We start from the raw sequence: 20,780 nt of genomic DNA on the forward strand, positions 1-20,780 counted from the left end.
CCTGGAAATGTCACTCCTCCTCGGTTGTGGGTTTGCTCTGGAGCATAAAGCTCCTGAGATGCTTCTAAAGGGAGTCACCATCTTTATAATTAAAAAGTAAGATCAACAGCTGAGCTGCCACAAGAACATCTCAGATGTATGCCAACAGCCACATGAAGCAGCAAGCAATCCAGCACCAATGATAGTTGAGGGCCAGTATTTCAGCCAAAAATGACATCGATTTGAACTGGAGGAGGGAGATGGGCCCTACCAGCTTCCCTCTCTAAAAGAATGACTTTTACAAGCCAGGAAAAAATTGTGCAGAGTGAAGAGCTGATTGTGCACTTAAGAAGATATTATTTAAAACCAAGTGCTACTACCTCTACTGCACAAGGAACACACAGTATAGCATGCCATGTAATAACTTCAATTTTTCAGACATGTCTTAGCCTCCTCTTGTTATTGGAAGCAACATTTGAAGGCCAGTTTCTTCTCAACTTACCTGCCGCAGCTTTGCAGTTAGCGTGCTCGCTTGCTGGATGGTTGGTGGTGATTAGCAATCACAATTGTTTTTTACAATTAAAGGAAGGCTATGACAATGTTTTGGCCAAAAGTCAAAGTAGTTTCTTTCCACTTAATAACATTACATAATTTCAAAGACAGTTTGGAGTTTACAAACGATTAAAATCTTCAAGTAAGTGTCACACATGATGTCAGGTGAACACATCAGTGGCGGAGCTAATCCGTTTTTTCAGCGAGACAACCAGTCTCAGGTGGACCACGTCAATGCCGGGCTGAGTGCCAGTTCACTAGCAGTGTGCTTGCTGCAGTAGCCTGTGGATAGGTTTGTCCATGTACAAGAAATAATTATCAAAATAATATGATTTTTCTATTCATCTAATAGCAGGATTGGGCCGTCAAAATTGTGATTTTTTTTTTTTTTTAACTGCCCATGTAGAGGGGGAAAATAAAAAAATAAACATTCAGTACAGAGCACCAGAAATACACCTCTGACTTTCATATTAGTAATCAAAAATGTGTCCCTTATTATAATATTCATAATTGTGTTCCAAATTCTTTGTTTTATATCACACCTTCTTCTGAAACCCATTGCGGTTAACTGTGTTTGAGGGAGTAGGCTTGCCCTTAGCGAGAGGGTATTTTATTAAATCTTTACTGGATCAAAACAAAACACTTAAGATCTCTTCAAAAAGTTTCCCTGCTTAAAAAGCAAACAAAACAAAACCACTACCCATTGATCTTTGTCCAAGATCCCTAAGACAATAATGAAGTTTTAAGATTCATAAAGTTTCATACCTCCAAAACACTGACAAACAAAACAATATAAAAAACCAAAGTGCATCTTTAGGAAACAACATCCCCTCAGGTAGACTAATATTTTACTGTACCAAGAAAAATAAATCCAAGAAGAGAAAAGATTTAGAGAGAAAAATACATTAGCAAATACAGATAAATTTGTTTTTAATAAAGGAGTTAATTTTCTTTCAATCCTATATAAAACAATAGCAATTAAAAACTTCATTTTTGAAAGTAAAATATTTACATATGAACAAGTAACTGTGCAAAATTTACATGAAAAAAAATGGAAAGACAGGATTCCTAAAAGACAAAATAAAAGGGGTGTAACAGTTGTCAGGTGTTGATAAAAATACTGATCAGCATTCAGTTTACACGCAAGAGAGTTAAATTCTACCATGAGAGTTCACACAAAGAAAGCCAAAGTATTTACAGTCATAAAAGTACTATCAATAGACAATTTAATACAATAACCTCTGAAAATATAAAGAACCAATTAGTATATTTGTAATAAAAAAATAGGTACAAAGAAGGGACTTTGCTCTGGACATCTTTAAAGTAGGCCCACAGCTTGCATACAGTCTTTTAGCAAAATAATTATAGTTTACATAGCCATTTTTATGTTATGTGCCAAAAATTATGTACAATTACTGACAAAATACACCAACCATTTTTCAACACTTGATTCACACTGAGAAACAGTCTTTTGATGATTCCTCTCAACTTTGATTTTATTTAATCTAAGCTTTCACTTTAGCTAAAAAACACAGTGCAAGTAAAATATATTTATGCTGAAAAGGTTTCTCTTTTTTTCCTTTTTTTCCTTTTTTAACTTTACAGCTTTACAAACTATAGCAAATAATATGCATTTTTACAGATGCTGCTAAAACATTCAGAAGTAACCCTCCTTTATGGGATTTCAGGGCCTCTAATAAGCAATAATGTGATTAAAATTGAGGTTATGTTTAAAATTAACTGTATATCCCTCTAGATTTTGAACATTTTGGGGAAAGATAAATATTCTTAAAAAATCAGTTTGCTTTGCTAACTGACTGTTTAAAAAAAAAGCTAAATGAAATGAGGTCATCTGCTGTAGACATATGCCTATATAATTGATTTAGTTGAATAAAACTGAACTAAAATGCACAATTAATGTCAAAACTGCTACAGGGCTGACAAAGGGTAGCTAGTTATTTGCTAAACGATTCCATCAGTCTTTATATATGGCTTGTTTGGCAAGAAGGCCACTCAATCAAGAGATGAGTTAAAATTTAATTGTCCTTTTATAGTATCCACAGGCCTTGTAAGTATCCTCACTGTTACAGAAATGTATTTCTCTTATACTGAAGAGTTTATTTATAAACAGGAATATAAAACTGTTCCATGTAAAGAGGTGGTTGTTTTTTAAACAATATCCCATTTGCTTGTTACAAAAAGGCGTAATTTGCAAATATATAAAAAATGTCCTCAGGCGGCTCTCCGTCAAAAATACCTTGATCTTTTCCATTTTACTTAAGGAATGCTTTATATAGCAATAGTGAATGGCTTGTCTCTCGCTCATTTTCTAAACAAAATATGAGGTCCCTGAGGTTCACCCGCGTTATCCTTTGTCGCGTAAACTGTCTGGTTGTTCCAACTCCAGAGCTGCCTGGGACTGCTGCATTTGAACCAGATCCCTGTGAACGAGAAGAGCAGAGAAATCAGGACTTGGTAATGCCCACAGGTACTCCAAAACTGTTCAGAGAAAACATGTGAGGTAAAAACTGACTATGTCCAGGAGGCTAGCAAACAGTGTATGCTACCAGATTACAGACTTCATTTTAATTACTATTTTATAAACAATAGGTGAATAATTAGAAGCTGTTGGTGATGTTTAATATAGATGTGTTTTGAAAACACACAAGCAAAGTGCTGTTCTTATCTGCTGGCAGGCTCTAGTGACCGACAATCCCAACAAGCAAAAACCCACGAGCGACTACTCTCGGTATTCTCCACCAGGTTAGCAGACGGATCCCAGGAGCAGCCCTGGAGTTCTTGCTGAGCTAGGAATCACTCCTATCAGCCTGACTGCGAGGTCGCAAGGAATATCCTCTATCTCCCCTGATCTTCCCAGTAGAGTGCCACGATCTCTGCCTGTTGTTGACAACAGCTGTAACCAGGCTCAGCATTATATTAAGCAGCAGCTATTCTGGACACCGGCAAACATTCCCTAATCATCTCTGAATTCCTCTCTATCATTCAGCAACACTTACCCCTCCGCTACACACTGGCAGCGTGCCACACAGGGTGGCAAAAGAAACAAGCAGAGCGTTATTTGTTACTTTGAAAAAACAGGAGGAGAAACGTAAGATTTCTTTAGAGATGCCCACACTGTTTAGATATAGACTGGTTGGTAACTGAGTTTGCAGAGCAGCTCTGCTGGGGCAAGCTCCCCATGCATTCTCGCTTGCAGCAGTCACAGCTCTGGTAGGATACGTGTGATAAATACAACTCTTATCTCTTCTATGCTTTTGTTTACACCAGCAAGGAAATCCTGTAGTGCTTTAAAGCCATCGGATTAGGCAGGAACACTATCCCATAACAAAGCGTCTCTTTCCAGAAAGCCTGGGGTTTTCTCACAGCCAGGGTTCTCTAGCACATGCAGCAGAGACATTTCCTTAGCAGTACTGGGGTGCAGCCTGGCTTGGGGCTGGCGACAGCTGAAGAGCAGCAAGCATCAGAAGAGCAGCCCCCAAGAAGTTCTCAACCAGCCTCCCTGGCTCTGCCTCGCCTGCAGGGTGGAAGCAGCAGCAGTGAGGCACAGTCGCCAGTAGATGGCACAACGAGACCAAAAAGCCAACTTGCAGCTCAACTTTAAAAATCGGAAATATTTTTGGTAGTTGCTTGTTGCTGATACCTTGCTCTTGTGTGTTTATAGAGATAATGAAGATATTCTGAGCGACTGGGAACAGATTATATTTCTATCACTTACTTCTGGATACTTTTTTTCCCCTCCTATTTCATTTACTAGAAGAATCTAATATTCTTTTATTTTTTATATGAAACTTCAGAACTAGGTGACACCAGAAGGCCCAAATACTCCACTAGTGGATAAAGATTCATCTGCCTGCAGTTTAGAGCATTTAAAAGTGTTCTAGGTAAGAACACTGCAGAGCGGAGAAAAGCCATGAGAGCAATGTGAATGAGCTGCTGAGACGCACGCTAACACAGTCCTCCACATGTTAAAGTAATGTATTTCTGCTTAGTGTATGTTACTAAGAAACCAATCTAAACTTGCACTGGAAATTGTCATCTCTGAGGTGGTAGCATACTGGGTTTGCTGCCGCCCTTCTTACATCAACACACCACTAACAACAAAGGACACGTTTCAAAAGGTCACTTTAAAGCACTTGCACAATTTAGGTGCCTAATTTCCATCTACTTCAATGGACATTAGAAGATGTAGGACAATATTGGATGCTAAATAAATTTTGTCAAATACATACAGGTTAATAACAAAAGGTCTATAGATGGAATGGTTAGCTGTTTGTTTGTTTAAATATGCCTTAGCTCAATCCTGATTTTTATTCAAAATGTTATTATAGTCTATGAAGTAAAATATCAGGAGTCTTTTTAAAGAGAGAACTATGCTACTCCTTTAGGCACAGAATAAGTTATGAGCTTTCTTACAACATTCAATAAAATCAGTTGGACCTAAAATTCTAAAACTGACACCAACCTGTTTTGTTGAATTTTGAAACAGTACAATTATTAGAGGTGATTTTACAAGTAATTAAGATTCCACATCCCTAGACAACAGAAGCTTACATTTACAAATCTGTGTCTAAGTAGAATTTTTTCCACACTTCTTCTAACATGCCTTAACTACAAACTGCATACAAATGGTGACAAGTGGAGCTCAATTTAAAAACGTTAAGTGAGACAGCAGCAAAAGCACAGCTGTGAGTCTATCAGATCAAAAGCAGCTGGTTCTTAATTAAACAGACAAAAAGATTAGATTTCCAGGGAACCTGTAGTTAATTGGTTAACCAGTAAGTGATTAATCTAGGATAACTAAATTAGTCAGATTTAGATGAAATACAAACAAGTGTTCACAGTAGATGCAAAATACTTTCCATAACCTAAGTGACATTAACAGACTATTAATGTTGCACAGTTGAGCGTGCATAAGCAGGCAATGCCAACATCAACACTCCGTGAAATATTTCAGGATATTCCTCAGAGACCACATCATTTATAAACATATTGATCTTTCTGAGTGCTGCATTCTGCAATTTCTAATTTCTAAATTCTGATTTTAAATTATGTTTATAAAACTTCAATACAATAATTAGTTAACTTATATAAAAACAACTCTATCAATAAGCAGGCCTGATACATTATTAATAATATCAGGCATTTCAGTAACATTCAAAACACAAAATTGTTTATGAGGATGCTCAAGAGGCTTGATTTTTTAATATAAAAATAAAATTTATTAGTATTCAGATTGTTTTGTAAATTTTATATCAAGCACACAAATTCTGGCTTCTAATAGCTCAGTATAAAGCAAGGTGAACTATTCTGTAATGAGACTTTTCTATAGAATGAGTTGCTTTAGCAGCAAAAATGTGGGATGTTCATGGAGTAAATAAGCAAAATTATTAAACTATTAGTATCCTGTCTCTTGCTATCAGATACAAAACTCTGCATCGAAAAAGTCTCAAATTATGAAGAGCGTTTTTGGACCTGTTAATCACAAGTTTCAGAAGACTTCGTTCTTTTCAAGCATTAGAGATTCTTCATTCAATATCTTCCATGCAGAAAGTAATTTTATACTATTTCATGTTCATTAACTTGTTTACAAATATAGCAGATAGTCTATCAATCTACCTGAATTTAAATGAACATTAAACTAAACAAATACTGAGCATACTAATAGCTTTGTCAGTAGAGGCATTTTTAATTTTTAAAATGCTAGTTTAAATGGTAGAACATACAAGGGATATATATGAACGTGCTAATCAAATAGAAACAGTCAAACTGATCTGCTGTAGAGATCCTAAAACTACAGGCCAATCAAAGGCTGAAGAAATTAGACAAGTTCCTATAACCCGACGGTCCAGATGTAAAATTCAGCAGTGATTCAACTCTACCACTGCACCCACCTCATTAAAGGCATTAGTCTGCTCTCTTAGTTGGTTAGTTTGGATACAGCTATGACAATCTGTTTTAAAACCAGGTCCAAAGAAGCACAGACTTGAGAGAACAGCGATGGCTTTCTAACATTCCTCAAGTTTCGTGAATCAGGAAATAATGACTACTCAAATTTTGTCCCCTATGCCATTACACTGATGCTAAAAATTGATTCTGGCCTTGGAGCAAGCAAATCTTAGCACATTTCAAAATACACTTCTGCTACTCAAAAACTTCTACAAACTAGCAAAGAAAGCTCTGAAGAAAAAGACTTTTACAGAGTGACACAGCAAAACCAAGGACTGCAATTGCACTGTACCTCTGTCCCTGATCCAGATCCTGGTGAATCCACTTTCCTTTTCTTTCTGGGACCAATTGCAGCTAATGCAGTCAAGTTGGCATCCCTCTGTCTCATCTGTGCTAGCTCCTGTTGCTGCATCTGCATTTGTCAAAACAAGTACGGTTAATCTTTTTCTTTTAATTTTGCAAAGAAAAGTTTATGTTGAAGTGAACACTTACCTCCTTGGCCTTCTGTTTCAACCTAAGCTGTTCTGGATCTTCTTGTCTAGATCGAGACTATGTTGATAAATGATGAACATGGAAGAGCGAGGGAAGAAAAAGAAAAAAAGTAATTTGTTTACAAAAGCAGATAAACATAAGTTTTGCACAGTGTATGAAAGCTTTTCTTAAATTTCTGTGGGAAGTGGATTAGTAACACAATAACACAACATAAACCTATCAGAAATCCTGGCTTATTTTGTGAATTGTCTCTAGAGTGCTCCTGCATAGGTAGTCATACTCATCCTATATTCGGGTCACTGAGTACAACCACAAAGTCTAGTACTTGCATCAACTGCTTCCTACCTATTATATTTCTTCATCCTGTCAAAATCTTTCTGAATTCAATTTCTATTCTCCAAAATACTTGTAGCTTTTCTATACCATTTCATTTATGCATACCACCAAGATATAAAATAAACCTTTTTCCTCAATGAAGATGGTAAGGACTAGTTTTTAAGATCTAGTAAATCTAAGAAAATGCAACAAGAATGGTAGAGCAGCTGTCTCACGTGCTTTACCAAGGAAAGCAGAACACAGCTGTATCTAAAGAACACATTCATCAAGTTCTACCTCTGAAGATTAGTCTTTCCCTTCATCACGTCCTTTAAAATGCAAAGAAACTCTGCACTTTTGACGTCAAAAATGACACCGAAAATGTGTGTGAAATCCAAGCACTTGCCTTTGCTGCACGCATTAAAATTTCCCTTTCTTGTTCATCTTTACGCTGCTTTTCTATTTGATCAAGTTGTTCAAAGAACTTGAGCTGTGCCCGAACGTCACTTGCTTGTTCATATCTTTCATCATCCTGAAAACATAGCAAATATGTTTCTCATTACATATCTTAAAAACAAAGCTGTTACCTTGTACTGTACTGTAGAAGAACATATAGATTTAAAGCTAAGTGTTCACTTTGTCCTTTTCAAACAAATAGCAAGTGTATATTTACACCAGTCAAACCAGCTAGAGCTCTTAAAAGCATTTTGTTCTATTCCACGAATTCATCAGATTTTGACTTCTATGCTAATATCATCACGGCTTTAACCTCCCAAACATATTTCAGAGAGAACTGTTTTTTGTTATTTTTTAATGCTTAGGCATTTGCATCTATTAAGAACACACATCTGTCAGATAGAAGTCTCTTGAGAATTCAGAGCAGTGCTCTCTAGTCCCACGTTGATCCCAGCAGCATTAACAACAGGTGCAGTCTGTTCATTCTAATACAACGTGGCCACATGCACGGAGAGCAGGTGAAACAGCTCATTTTACATTCAGTCGCTTCGTCCCATACAAAGTGCCTGTTTAACATGGGTTACCATCAAAAAGGAGAAGAAAATATGATATATTTTTCTCTCCTATATGCTCACATTGGGGGAAGGAAGGATATAATGTGGTGTAAGCCTCAATGCTAAATTTTGCTGCATCCTCTTCATGCTTGAGCAGTTGTAGAGTTGTACTTCTGTGACTTAGGGCATACCTTTTTGGAAGGTCAGCATAGCCAAAGAATATTTCCTTGAAAGGGAATATTAACTGCATGTTCAATGATTCACTTTCTCCCAGTACCTGCTGGGCCTATATAGATTGAATTACAGAAATAAAAGAACACAAGGACTCTACAAATAGATCATCACTGAGCACAAAAAAGGCTTCTGGAGATGAGCACCTATATGTATTTTCAGTAGGAGATCAAAAAGCTTGTTTGCAAAGATGCTGTACACTTGAAGAAAGGAAATGAAAAATACTCATCCATCACACCATTCAGCCTTACACTGGGAGACTTGATGCTGACTGACCTTTACCAGATGGCACATAATGCTTGGGTGTGGTGAATAATACTAAACCACATCTTTTATCTGCCTCTCTCATTGTACAATCACTCAGACTTTAAACATTTGACATAAAGGGGTGGGGACAGCTCCTAAACATTGGTTTGAAAAAATTTTTGCAAACGCAAGCTGAAGTATTCTAATCATCTATGTATATTAATAATCTTAGTCTAAGGTAAATCAGTCAGAGACAATAAACAAACTAACTTCACAGAATGAAGAACATCTAAACACATGTATCACAGCCAACCCTAAGAGCCCATGGAAACTGTGCAATTTTATCTGTGCAATTAAATACAGTTACCTTATAAGAAATGTTCTTTTGTTGAGCAGTCTCCGATAATTTTTCCACGAGGTTTTGTAGTCTTTGTTGTGTAGCATGTGATACGTAGCTAACTACATCAGGATGGATTTCTGTTATTCCGTGTTTTTTACCTATGATCAGGACAGAAAGTTGTAAAAAAAAATTATAACATGCAGCTAAACATCTGGTCAATCTCAATCATGGAAATTTAAGCACTTTAAAAAATAAGGCCATCATGTGTATTTCTGAGAACAAGCATTAGACAGGAAACAGTATACATATAAAAGTTTACATTAGCTTAACAAAATGTACGACTATGAACAAATGCTGCATGCCACAGTAAAACAAGTAACTTAAGAACATTTTTAGTTATACTATAATTTTTAAACTTGTGCATAAATACAATAAAGTTGTTTCTGGATTTATTTTTTTAAAAACAAATTTAATTATTTTAGTTGCTCTATCATTTTATGCAGTCAGAATTTTAACAGGGTCCACTAATTTTGATGTTAAGTTGCCATCGTTTTAGAAAATATTTCTGTAGCTTTGTTATTGCTTACACTGTTCTTCTACTTTCATAAGGTGAGTGACTGCCCACACAAGCATCCAAATATACAAAAGGTAACTACTCTAGCAACTTTAAAACTATTCAAATCTATTTCTATGGAAAATGTCTTCAAGTACCCCCAACACTAGTGAAATTTGTTTCTTAAAGCTCTAGAAACATTAACTTACCTATTTCTAATATCCTTCTTTGTAAAGGTGCTGAGAAGAGGAAGGTTTCATCTTTACAGGACCTTGTTAACGTGCCCACTAGCTCAGAGTTTGTTGCCAATATTCGAGCGCTTTCCTCTGACAGGTTGACTCCAGCCATTGATGCAACATCATTAATGTCATCGTCATCCCTTAAGAAACAAAAACTCATTACAACCATAACATTTAGTTCTTGTATCTACACATTCTGCTACAAAACCTCAACTGCAGGTAAGTTCCACAACAAATCTGAATATTTTATTTAACTTTTACATTTTATTTGCTTTTATTATACATTAAAATAAATCATTTGATTCCAAAGTATTCTTGCCATTTTGCACTTCCTAACTGTTTTTCTTAAGGTCTTTTCTTATGCAACATTTTAGCATCTTGAGAAACAAAAGGCTAGACATCACTACCACCAAACAATAATAAACTGCACTCATCACCGTAAAACAGGCTGTACATCCGAACGACCTGAGCAGAGTTGGCAGGAGCAGAGGAATGAATTCTATTCGCTTGTCCAGACAAGATTTGTTTGTGAGGTTTGATATCTATCGTTAGTGCCAGCTAAATGCTAAAACCAGTCTGGCACAAGTATACCCACAGCTGTTTGTACAAGTTTTTAAGTAGCAAACCTGCTACAGAAAATTCACTTCTAGTTCTTGCGAGTTTACCTAGCCTGATTCAGCACCACTGGAATACACAGAAAGGATCCCACTGAGCTCAGCAGGTTGCCCAGGCAGTATAAGTACAAATAAGCATATGGTTCCTCACCTAAAAGAACCTCCCCCAGGTTCTTTCAGTTTATTCTTCTGAGCAGCAGCTACTTGTGTTGAAACAGTGGCAATAGCCTTGTTTCCAGGTAATACTGTTGGTTTTACCACAGGTACTGCAAGAAGACAGACAACATTTGTACATCAAATTTCAGAATTCAGATTTACATGCCAGTCATGGATGATAATGGCAAGGGCCTGGCACAAAGACTCTACCTGCATTTCACCCATCTAGAGCAGGACCCTCCCATGCACTTCCAGCTCCCAGACATTTTAGTTGACTGTAAATGCTGCCCTAACATATGTGCAACCCCAGCCACTATGGCAATATGCACTGAAAATTTTATCTGTACTACAACAGCCAGCATACAGCTACAGGGCACTTTAGAACTGACAGTAACAAAACAGACTTCAGTTAGTGCTATCAATACAATATATACTAAATATCTTGACCTCCTACCTGTCTGAAGTTGATTCAGTTGAATTTGTTGAGGAGTAGTAAGCATAATACGACTATGTGGTTGCCGCAACGCTACCATCGGTGTCTGTGTCAACGTTACCTGTGGAGGCCTTATCAATGTCCCTGCTTTTTGAGACTGTTGGATAACCTGCAGATAAGTAGAAAAAAGAACTGTGAACAATCTGAAACAACTAAGGCTAAGAATCTGGTGGGAAGAAAAAAGCCTAACAATAAACTTGTAAATTGTTATCATCTTAACACATCTGTTCATTGATCTAGAATCAGCACATTTTAAGGTATTTGAGTTTCTTTAGACAAATTATTACTCAGTGGAAAACTAATCCACTTTCTGTGATACAAAAAAAGCCTTACTGCTATTAAAAAAAAAACTATAATCACAACAATCCTGGTAAAAGTTCTACCTGTGGTTCCTGTATTAGATATAGAAATATATATAGCGTTCAATTTCTATTTCTTCCCTAGGTCCCTAACCCCTTGCTATAATGTCTAGGCTATAAAGACCATAAAACTGATAAGATCCGCAATTTTCTTTCAAGTTAAGTAAAAAGTATTTATGAACTGACAAAAGCAATCTCTTCTTTTCATCTTATATAAAAATTTCTGGACAGAGAAGCTCAGATGAATGGCAAATGTTCTACAGGCAACGTTCATGTACTAAGTAGCAAGAAACCCTAGCCATTTAATAACATATATTAATACATATCCTAGAAATAGCTTGTGTGCAGACACTGCTTTGTTATGAGAACAGGAAAAAAGGCGGTGCACATTATAATAGTCTTATGTGGTTTTCATTAAGGTTTCATTAAGGTTTACATGCAGGCCTAAGAAACTTCTTTTCTTTCCTCTTTTGGGGTAATTTGTTGTTAGACTTATGAAATGGGAAGTGAAAAATGCTCCGTAACACTGCTCTCATGGGATGCAGTGATTGAGAAAATCTGTCAATATTTCTTGGTAAAACAGGAAATATAGTACTTTAATCGTGAATGGATTTTAAATTATACCTTTTTTCTTCTTAGTAGCTCTCTTCTCTAAAAAGGTTAAAGATCCGACTGAGGTAAACAACCAATTTGTGAAGCAAACTCACTGCATTCTGAAAAAACAACTGTGCAGTAACAGCTGACGCGCTTCAACTTACGTACCAGTGGTGTAGACTGCCCTTGTTTACTAACACCAACTTGTGTAGGCTGAGTTAGGCTGATTACAGGTTGTTGGAGAGTACTCGTTACAGTTGCAGTCGCCTTCCCTGCTGTGCGCTGAACCGACGGGCTTAGCATCACTGCCGTAAGTGCAGTTGTTGCTTGCGTTGTTGGCTGCTGCTGTTGACTTTGCTGAATGAAAGCTGCAGAGTCCGGTGTTAACTGTCTCAAGGCAGGTAAACTCCTCTGAAAAGAGGAAGGGAAAGAATTTGCTTGAGTATCTTAATGCTAGATCACAGAAGAAAACATTAATCATAAAAAGCAATGCTTTTTATGCAACGTCAGTGTGCTGCATTGGTCTGCATGGACATCATCATCAGAAGAGAAAATGTGACAGCAGCACACAGAAATACCATGCCACTTCACGTTTAAAGCTAGACAGAGCAACAGGACCTTTAGTTGTGGGAACTTGGCATCAGGCATCTAAGTTACTGAGCCCATCTGGAACCCTTGGTACATATTTAACAGTCTAAGCTCATGCTGCCTCACTTGACTGCATGTACCAACCTATGAGACGTGATGGCTTAGAAGACTGCAGAGTTTTACTGAATTCTTACATTAGTTACTTAGAGTAACAATTTTTGTCCTTGTGAACAACTCACGTATGAACAAGTACTTAAGAATCCAGAAACATCAACACACACCTACAGCTATATTCCTTAATCATACATTAGCCAAGCAGAGTTATACTCTTATCATAAAGTGCTGATGTGCCTTCTCTGATTTTTCAGATGTTAAATGTTTCAGAATAAACATTATTTTGAGATGTGTCAAATTACTATAAAATTTAGGACAAATAGTGTTTATTATTGAGAGACGACAAATTTCCTATTTATCCATATGAATATATGGTATATAGCAGAGGCATAAGAGCATGAGTTTGTCCAGAAGGTACAGTTTTCTGTATCATTCAATCCCTACTTTTTTTTTTTTTTTAAGAGACTAAAGAGATGATAATAAATCAATTCATAGGCTTGGTGCTATGGAAAGAAACAGCTTGCAAATAATAGAAAGACGACCCACACTTCTCAGATTTCTTAAAGTAGCTATAATTTGACACTAGTAGAAATATTATTGGTTGTGCCAATGAATCATACTAACAAACCTTCGGAACCAAGAGACAGAAATATTGTTTTAAGGGTGCAGAAGTCTAACCTGGCACCATTTAAAACTTCCATCTACATCATCTCAGAATTCCATCTGTACTGGTAAAAGATGTGCTTGTGCTCATTGCTGCAAGCAGATAAGCACAGTTATACATGAGGACTTGTGAACACAAGTTACCTTCAGGAAAGGCACAAGGTAAGGTTGAGGTGAAGAATTAAGTTCTCTGTAGAGCCTACTGGTGAAGTCTTCTGCTTCAATTTTTCCATCCTTCAGAACAGAAAAGCAAAATAAATGAACTTGCAAAAATTACCTTTTACATTTATTCAACACCAAGCAAAAAAATTACATCTTAGCAATCTATAGAAAATAAGCAGTTTTATCATCCCCCACTAATTTTAGTTATCAAGTTTTATCATAGCAATGATTTTTGAATGCAGTTTTAAGACAGCCACAGAGATTTACCAAGAGCGATCAACTGCTCTGAACAGCCTGGCAGCCCCATCTCTGGTGTTCTCTTTTCCAAAGTACCATAGCTCCTCCATTTCAAATAATTAAAGGTGTGCCCATCATATACTAAGGTGGCATCTCTCTCACAAAACTAGTTTTATATTCCTCTTAGGAGGATATTTTGACTTTTGGTCTTGTGACCACCTCTGGTTATCTCATGATAACATCCAGAATATACAGCTGTGCCCTAAATTAAAGGCTGCTCACAACCAGGCTAAGCAGTATTACTATTCATTCTATAAATATTAAGTATGTCAATCTTTAACATTAGCTTCAGGTAATATTATTTACTATTATTTTGTAAAAGTTTGTGGTTTCCTACACTTAGCTATTCTACTAGCTGCACTGTCTTTCCTGACATTTCATAATTCATATTTTTATTCGTTCCTTTATCAATAAAAATCATAGAATTTAAAGAGCCATCATTTATATTATTTGCACTTAAATTTAACTCGCATAGGTCCATTACAATAAGTTAACAGATGTCATGGGTAAGTTTTCATACATGAATATGAGCAGCAACATCTGATTTACAAGCTTTAAAGGAAAATATATGCATATATTTTAATTCAGAAAAAGCAGTGTTTGGTTTATCTCACATTTTAGAAACTTCCTCATCATAAACACTCAGTTTTGAGTCTAAATTTGCTCACATATTGTTTCTTACAACTTTGAATGAACTTTCATATGAACTTTCCTTACCAGCAGGTTCTGTACCAATTCTTTCACGTTAGCCGCAGTCTCTGAAGACTGTTTTCCAGATGATGCCAGTTTTATTAACGTGGATAGAAAGTTTTTGCATTTCTTCACATTTTCCATAGTTTCCTGATGGAGGCGGGCAGGGGGAGTAGAAGGGAAACAGAAGGGATAATAAATTCTTTGTAATAAATACTCTGACCTGAATTCTGAGAAATAAAGTCCTTCTCTAGTTCATCACTGAATAATAATATTTATTAATTCAGGTCCCTGAATTAAAAAAGTGTTCACATTTTGTAAGTTATATGGTACTGCCAAAAGTTTACTGTTTTCCCAAGACCATCAGGTAACAGAACTCTTACATCTTTACTACTCTCCACTCAGATCAGTGCCTGTGTGTGTATATGTGTATAGATATACATACGTGGTTGTAATAAAAGGGTTTTTTAATGCACTCAGTATCTTACTGTGGCAGCAGTGGAGGTTGCCGTCGTTCCTTGCACTGTTCTCTGAGGAGTTCCAGTTTGTACAGCTGTTGCTGTCCCCAGTGTAGTTGTTTGTGCAGTACCACCCAGAACAATCTGAGGCTGCAGAAAATACAAACATAAGATTATTATACTTGGAATGTACCTGACTGTTTCCTATCAAACCATCAAATTAACCAAGCCACAGGGCAGTGGGCATCTTCTTTCACAGCTCCTACAAAAAAGAAGTTGCTCATCTACTATCTGTTGCAGTGGAAAGAAAGAGCCACCAGATGGCACAAAACACTACACATTCAAAACTGAAATGGCAAAAGTTGATTGCAGGATTTTTGGTTACTCAATAAAATCACAAAATAATACCACAAACATACCCTTATACTCTGTTGTTTCACAACATGATTAAAAAAAGCACTATGTTTCTGTCAATGCAATAACTATTTTTGCCTGTTTCCTTAAACACCACTTTCAAAAGGAGACTTTTTTAAAAAGCACAATGAGCACAAAAGCTTTGGTGTTCTCTACGTCTTTTTGATGAACAACAGGACAAAACATTTTTCTACTTTCATAGACAAGGTGGTAATTCAAGGTAGGAATAACACCTATAAAGAAACAACACTGTAAACAAGCACTTTTCAGACATGCAGTCCCACTCAGACTTCCAACACATTCTAATTACTAATGACAACCCAATCAGAGAAACAATAATTCTTACCAAGCTAAAGCTAGCTCACAGAACTTTAACAATTTATTTGTAAACTTGCTCTTTAATACAAATATACACAAAGAAAAAGGCTCCAGTGGTGCCAAAGGTAACTTTCATTGGTATTTGGGAGACGGAAAAGGAGCTAAGGATTTAACATGTCACATTCTTTTGTAATAAGGATAAATGAAGACCACGATATGCCCATTACAGGAAAAAAAATATGCAGATGGAATGATCTTTTCCTCCAGTACAACAGCAGTGTAGATGAGTGAGACTCGGATAAATTAACTCTTAGACTTGGAAAGACCACTGGCACAGGCAAAGGATCTGAGAGGGAAAAAGGTTAACAGGGTGCACGGCAAAACCTGCATGTATTAAATGAAAACTCTCTAATCCTCTCTACTCCGAGGATGAAGAAAGCACAATTATATGATTAGGCAACGGCAATCACATTGTATTGTTGCCTGGAAGTCAAAGGGAGAATTTCACACTTCTGCACTGCGTCTTAAACTTGGTATTCCCCTTCCTCCCCCTCAAATAAAAAAAAAATCAACAAGAAGGCCTTTCATTAATACAGGCTGATCAATTAGAAGAGACCTCGCCATACTAAGACATCATGATTTATCCTAGGGCTATTAGAATCTCCACAAGTACACAAACCAAAGCACAAATTCAGAAGAGGAAGAAGGCTTGTGGAAGAGAAGGCTACCAGGGCAAGTTTTTGTTTGTAATTGTAAATTTTGTTGCGGGATTTGGAGGACTTCAGATCCATCATAGGACTACTGCCAAAGCTCCAAATCTAAAGGAAAATAGTGTCACTTTTTTGAGGGAGAAGGCATAAAAGTTACTTTATTTTGGACAGTTCTGCAATTATAAAAACTTTTATTTTTTAATAAGGCAGGACACCTTTACATATATAAGGCAGGACATATATATAGTATATGTATACATATATATATACATGTATACATATATGTATACATATATATGTATACATATATACATATATAAAGGCAGGACACCTTTACATATATATATATGCAGATAGGTGTAATATGAAAAAAAAACATTAAAAATCATATACATTTTTTTATATCCTCATCCAAAATCTGAAGTAAATTAGGATCTGCAAATGTTTTAGAGAGGATAATCCATACGATATTTCTTCCATGCACTAAGCTTCCAATTATAACTCCTGTATTTCTGGCAGTTTCAGGGCTTTCACCTTATCTTAACAAGTGAGGTACCTCAGGCACACCTTCCATTTCTACAGACTTACTTGCACAACAGGAGGACGCTGTAGCGTTGTGGTGGGTTGCACTGTTGTTTGAGCCTGAGACACTTGCTTGATAATAGTAGTTGGTGTCACCTGTCGTGCAATAATAGACGTTCCCGGAGCCTAGGGAGAGAGGAAAAAAAAAAACACATGGTAGTTCCTAAATTGAAATATAATCTACCGATCCCTTATTAACCATATTTGGTCTTGAATGGCTTTATTGATATAAAGAAGTTTTAAACTTAATGCCATGCATACAAGTAAAAATATTTTTGATGAAGGCCAGCCAAACTGTAACAGATTCAGAACAAAACTTAATGCCTATTCCACATGGGAAAGTCTGTATATTACCCATTTCATCAATGACTTCTTCAAATCACTAACAACACGTTGCTTTCTGGTGTATTCTTTTCAGCTAAAACCTTTTTTTTTTTTTTTTTTTAATGCTGCAAATCACTGAACAAACCTGCACTGTCGATATCTGTACTGGAGGAGCACTGGTAGGGGTAGCAGGACGAGGAGTCATAGTATTCTGAGGCTGAGACTGGGCATGTGCCTGTGCTTGCATCTGCGCCAAGGCTTGTTGAGGGATCATCAGCAACTGCCCGTTCTCACTACGCACAAGGACCATGCCTGTTAAAAAAGAAATTAGTCAAGAAACATACTGTCCTTTTCAAATGTGAAAGAACACATTTTTTCAGTTTATCCAAGTTGGATATGTAAGTGGAATGAATGCACTGTTGAAGTACTACACAGCTAGCAAAAGTAGTTTGGAATAAAAGCAAAATACCCCGATGTGTTACCATATTCTGTATGGAATAGCTTAACTGCAGGAGGACTCCTTATTCATCAAAATGCTCTGCATGGCGTGCATCAGCACACACGAGTCACATCCCTCCCGACCAAATATCTCATGAGAGTAGAGGTTAAAGTTAGTAATCACATAAAAATTGCTCCTGTTTTTTTAGTAAAAGATGTTTTATTTAACACAGCAACTAAAACAAAATCTTCCCATTAAGGAAGATTCCTGTTACTTTTTGAGAAATTAAAATCAAACTAGGTTTCACCAGCAACAGGAACGCAATTGTCTAAGTTCTAAATTAATTTCCCTGTAACAAATTTAGTAATGAAAGCGGTTATAAAATCGTAATTTTTCTCATGTGCATCTGCAACAGACTGCACTGTGCCATGTTACACCCCAAAAGGGAAATAAAACGGAGAGGGAAACGAGGCAGCCGTTCCCTGCTCAGTCACTCCGATCGATGCACTTAACCCCACCGGATAGCTCCAGGGAACCAGACCCGAACAGGCAGATTTTCAGATGCTAGTCTCTTTCTAGAAGCACATACAACATCGGGATCGGGACAACATGAACTTTTTCAAGGGTTCATTCATTCCTCATGTCTCAGTCAGTCTGTGAGAGCCTCAGGAATTCGTGAGCTCCGAATAAGCCACCCAAGGAAACAAAGTGGGCACCCAAAACTTGTTAGCCTGTTTGAGCAACAACCTACAGGAGGAAACTTCACCACGAAAATGAAGAGGCACTACTGAAACCAGACATTTTTATTGTTAATCAGTGGATAAAGAACCTATACATGCTCCCCAACAATACGTGGAGATAGATCTCTTCTCTAGAATCGCATAGCACAACTACCACAAAAGAATCAAGCTTTCATTTGGTTTTCTAGTTGAAGTGCTGAAATGTCTACAGACAGAGCCTTAAAAAGTTTGCTTGGATGGTTTCAAAATTAGCGTTCAGCTACAAAATCCATATACTGATTTTTACAAATATGAGATCAAAAGGAAAACATTATTATATTAGTATTACACAGATGTTAATTTACATCAAAATTTACATCAAAAAGCTCATTTACATCAAAAAGGTAAATTTCTATCACAGCTTGTTTAGAAGCGTTAAGGTGGGAGCACTACGTGCTGCGGACAAGAGCTGCATCTAGAAGCAAACATTCTAAAGTTGTCTTTCTGAAGGAGTGGTGGAGGGGGAAAACCTTTATAATCTTTAAAACTGCAGAACTAAATACACTGAAGTTTAGCTGTCATGCCTGGAAAACCATGCCACCACAAAAAGTAACGTCTTTTTCCTGTGACTTATGTCAAGAGATGCATTTTAATTACAACAGCAAAGCCACGCATCACCAGCACAGCTTACAAGAACTTTTATAACCTCAGAGCTTGCTCCTCTCTGCTGCTCATTAGAGCCACCACTACATTCTCACCAACAGCCTCACAACACAGGAACAGGGCTACCAACACACACACACACAAAAAAAAAAAAAAAAAAGAGAGAAATTCAGTAGTTTAAAGCCTAAGAAGTGACTTGCTAGCATGCCAAGCTCATCCTTGCACAAAAAGAACTTGGCAATAATCTCCCAATGTGCAAATATGAAATCTTAGGTGATGAATTCTTGTTGCCCAATTTTGTCACCTTTCTTAATAATCAGCTGAAGAAACTGAACACCGCATCAGTGGAAATCTCCAGTATTATTATAACTGAAGACGTGAGGACAGCGTAAGTCTGATTAGAGGGGCTATTTTCAGGACAACGTCAAATATTTAATCTGGCCGATTCCCGTTTAGTTTCTAGCAAATCAAAAGGTCAAGCACAATTATAGGGCTTCACTCAAAGAAGCCCTGAAATGCACACAAGTATATTGACATCCGTACGAAACTTTTTTCCTTAAACACCACAATTTTGGGGTTCCCTACAACATTGAAGGGCTAACACACCACCCAAGTCCTTTAGGGGAGTTGCGTATTTCCTCCTTCCAGAAGCCCAGCGTAACAGATACCAACTCGAGATAAGCACCAAACCAAAGGTGACCACCGCTGCAGGGCAAGCACCGTGCCAGGACCGCGAGGTGCTCTCCCTGAGCTCCACGCAAAGTAGGAGCATGCCTACACGGTAACACAGCACAGTCGCTGACACAGGTGAAAAGCGTGTTAGCGTAAACCTTACAAAACATACCAAGAAAGTTCAGGTTTTGGCAGTCGACAGAGAAAACAATCAGCTATAATCGAAGCCTTGGCTCTGCGCTGCCGTTAGATGTCTGACTACAGCAAGTCTGAATCTTCGCTCAAGTCCTGAAGTCCTAATAGAAAAAGTAATTCACGCACAGCTACATTCATATCTGTCCCTGTTTAAATAGCTCTTTTATATTGCGCTCCTGTTTGATACGCAGTTATTTTCAATTTATACAGTTTCTAATATATCTTTAAGTTAGGGTCTACCGCTGACAGACAAATTGCTGTGCGCACTTCACCGGCTACGTGTAAGCGCAGAGACAATTACAAGCAGCAGACCAGCCTTGCATAAGCTTTAATCACAGCGCGATGATTTCACACATTTCACCTGCTTGAAATCGTGTCTTGTTGGAATAGAGATAATTTCAAAAAAGGTGTAAGAATTTAGATCGAGATGAACTTCGTTTGTGACACTTTCGTGCAGAAATTCATCTGTAATACAATGAGGGCGACTAATTTCTGACTGACCACTTCACATCTCTCCGACCTTGCTGGCAATTTTTAAAAGGGAGCTGGAGACACCTTCACGTGTGAAGGAAATATATATATCTTTTCAGTTCCAAAAATGTATATTTTAAATATTGACATACAGAGAAATA

The 20,780-nt window shown here is 37.1% G+C and overlaps 1 protein-coding gene across 2 annotated transcripts in view; it reads right to left on the reverse strand.

Moving 5' to 3' along the window:
• Window positions 1-1,740: 1,740 nt before the first annotated feature.
• The window catches only part of TAF4 (TATA-box binding protein associated factor 4), a 37,628-nt gene continuing 18,588 nt past the window's right edge, over window positions 1,741-20,780 (reverse strand). Inside the window, exons 3-16 of one of the 2 annotated variants that reach the window (XM_040575590.1) lie at window positions 17,606-17,772; window positions 17,143-17,262; window positions 15,143-15,262; window positions 14,682-14,804; window positions 13,650-13,739; window positions 12,309-12,551; window positions 11,149-11,296; window positions 10,690-10,804; window positions 9,895-10,064; window positions 9,160-9,290; window positions 7,712-7,837; window positions 6,991-7,047; window positions 6,791-6,910; window positions 1,741-2,972 (exon numbers count right to left, since the gene is read on the reverse strand). In XM_040575590.1, coding sequence (XP_040431524.1) covers window positions 2,805-2,972; window positions 6,791-6,910; window positions 6,991-7,047; window positions 7,712-7,837; window positions 9,160-9,290; window positions 9,895-10,064; window positions 10,690-10,804; window positions 11,149-11,296; window positions 12,309-12,551; window positions 13,650-13,739; window positions 14,682-14,804; window positions 15,143-15,262; window positions 17,143-17,262; window positions 17,606-17,772 — 1,898 coding nt within the window. In that variant the 3' untranslated portion in view covers window positions 1,741-2,804. Of the gene's footprint in view, window positions 2,973-6,790; window positions 6,911-6,990; window positions 7,048-7,711; window positions 7,838-9,159; window positions 9,291-9,891; window positions 10,065-10,689; window positions 10,805-11,148; window positions 11,297-12,308; window positions 12,552-13,649; window positions 13,740-14,681; window positions 14,805-15,142; window positions 15,263-17,142; window positions 17,263-17,605; window positions 17,773-20,780 lie in introns of those variants that run through there. The other variant, XR_005824780.1, reaches the window with a different exon arrangement.

This window comes from Cygnus olor, chromosome 16 (assembly GCF_009769625.2).
Source record: "Cygnus olor isolate bCygOlo1 chromosome 16, bCygOlo1.pri.v2, whole genome shotgun sequence".
NCBI lineage: Eukaryota > Metazoa > Chordata > Aves > Anseriformes > Anatidae > Cygnus > Cygnus olor.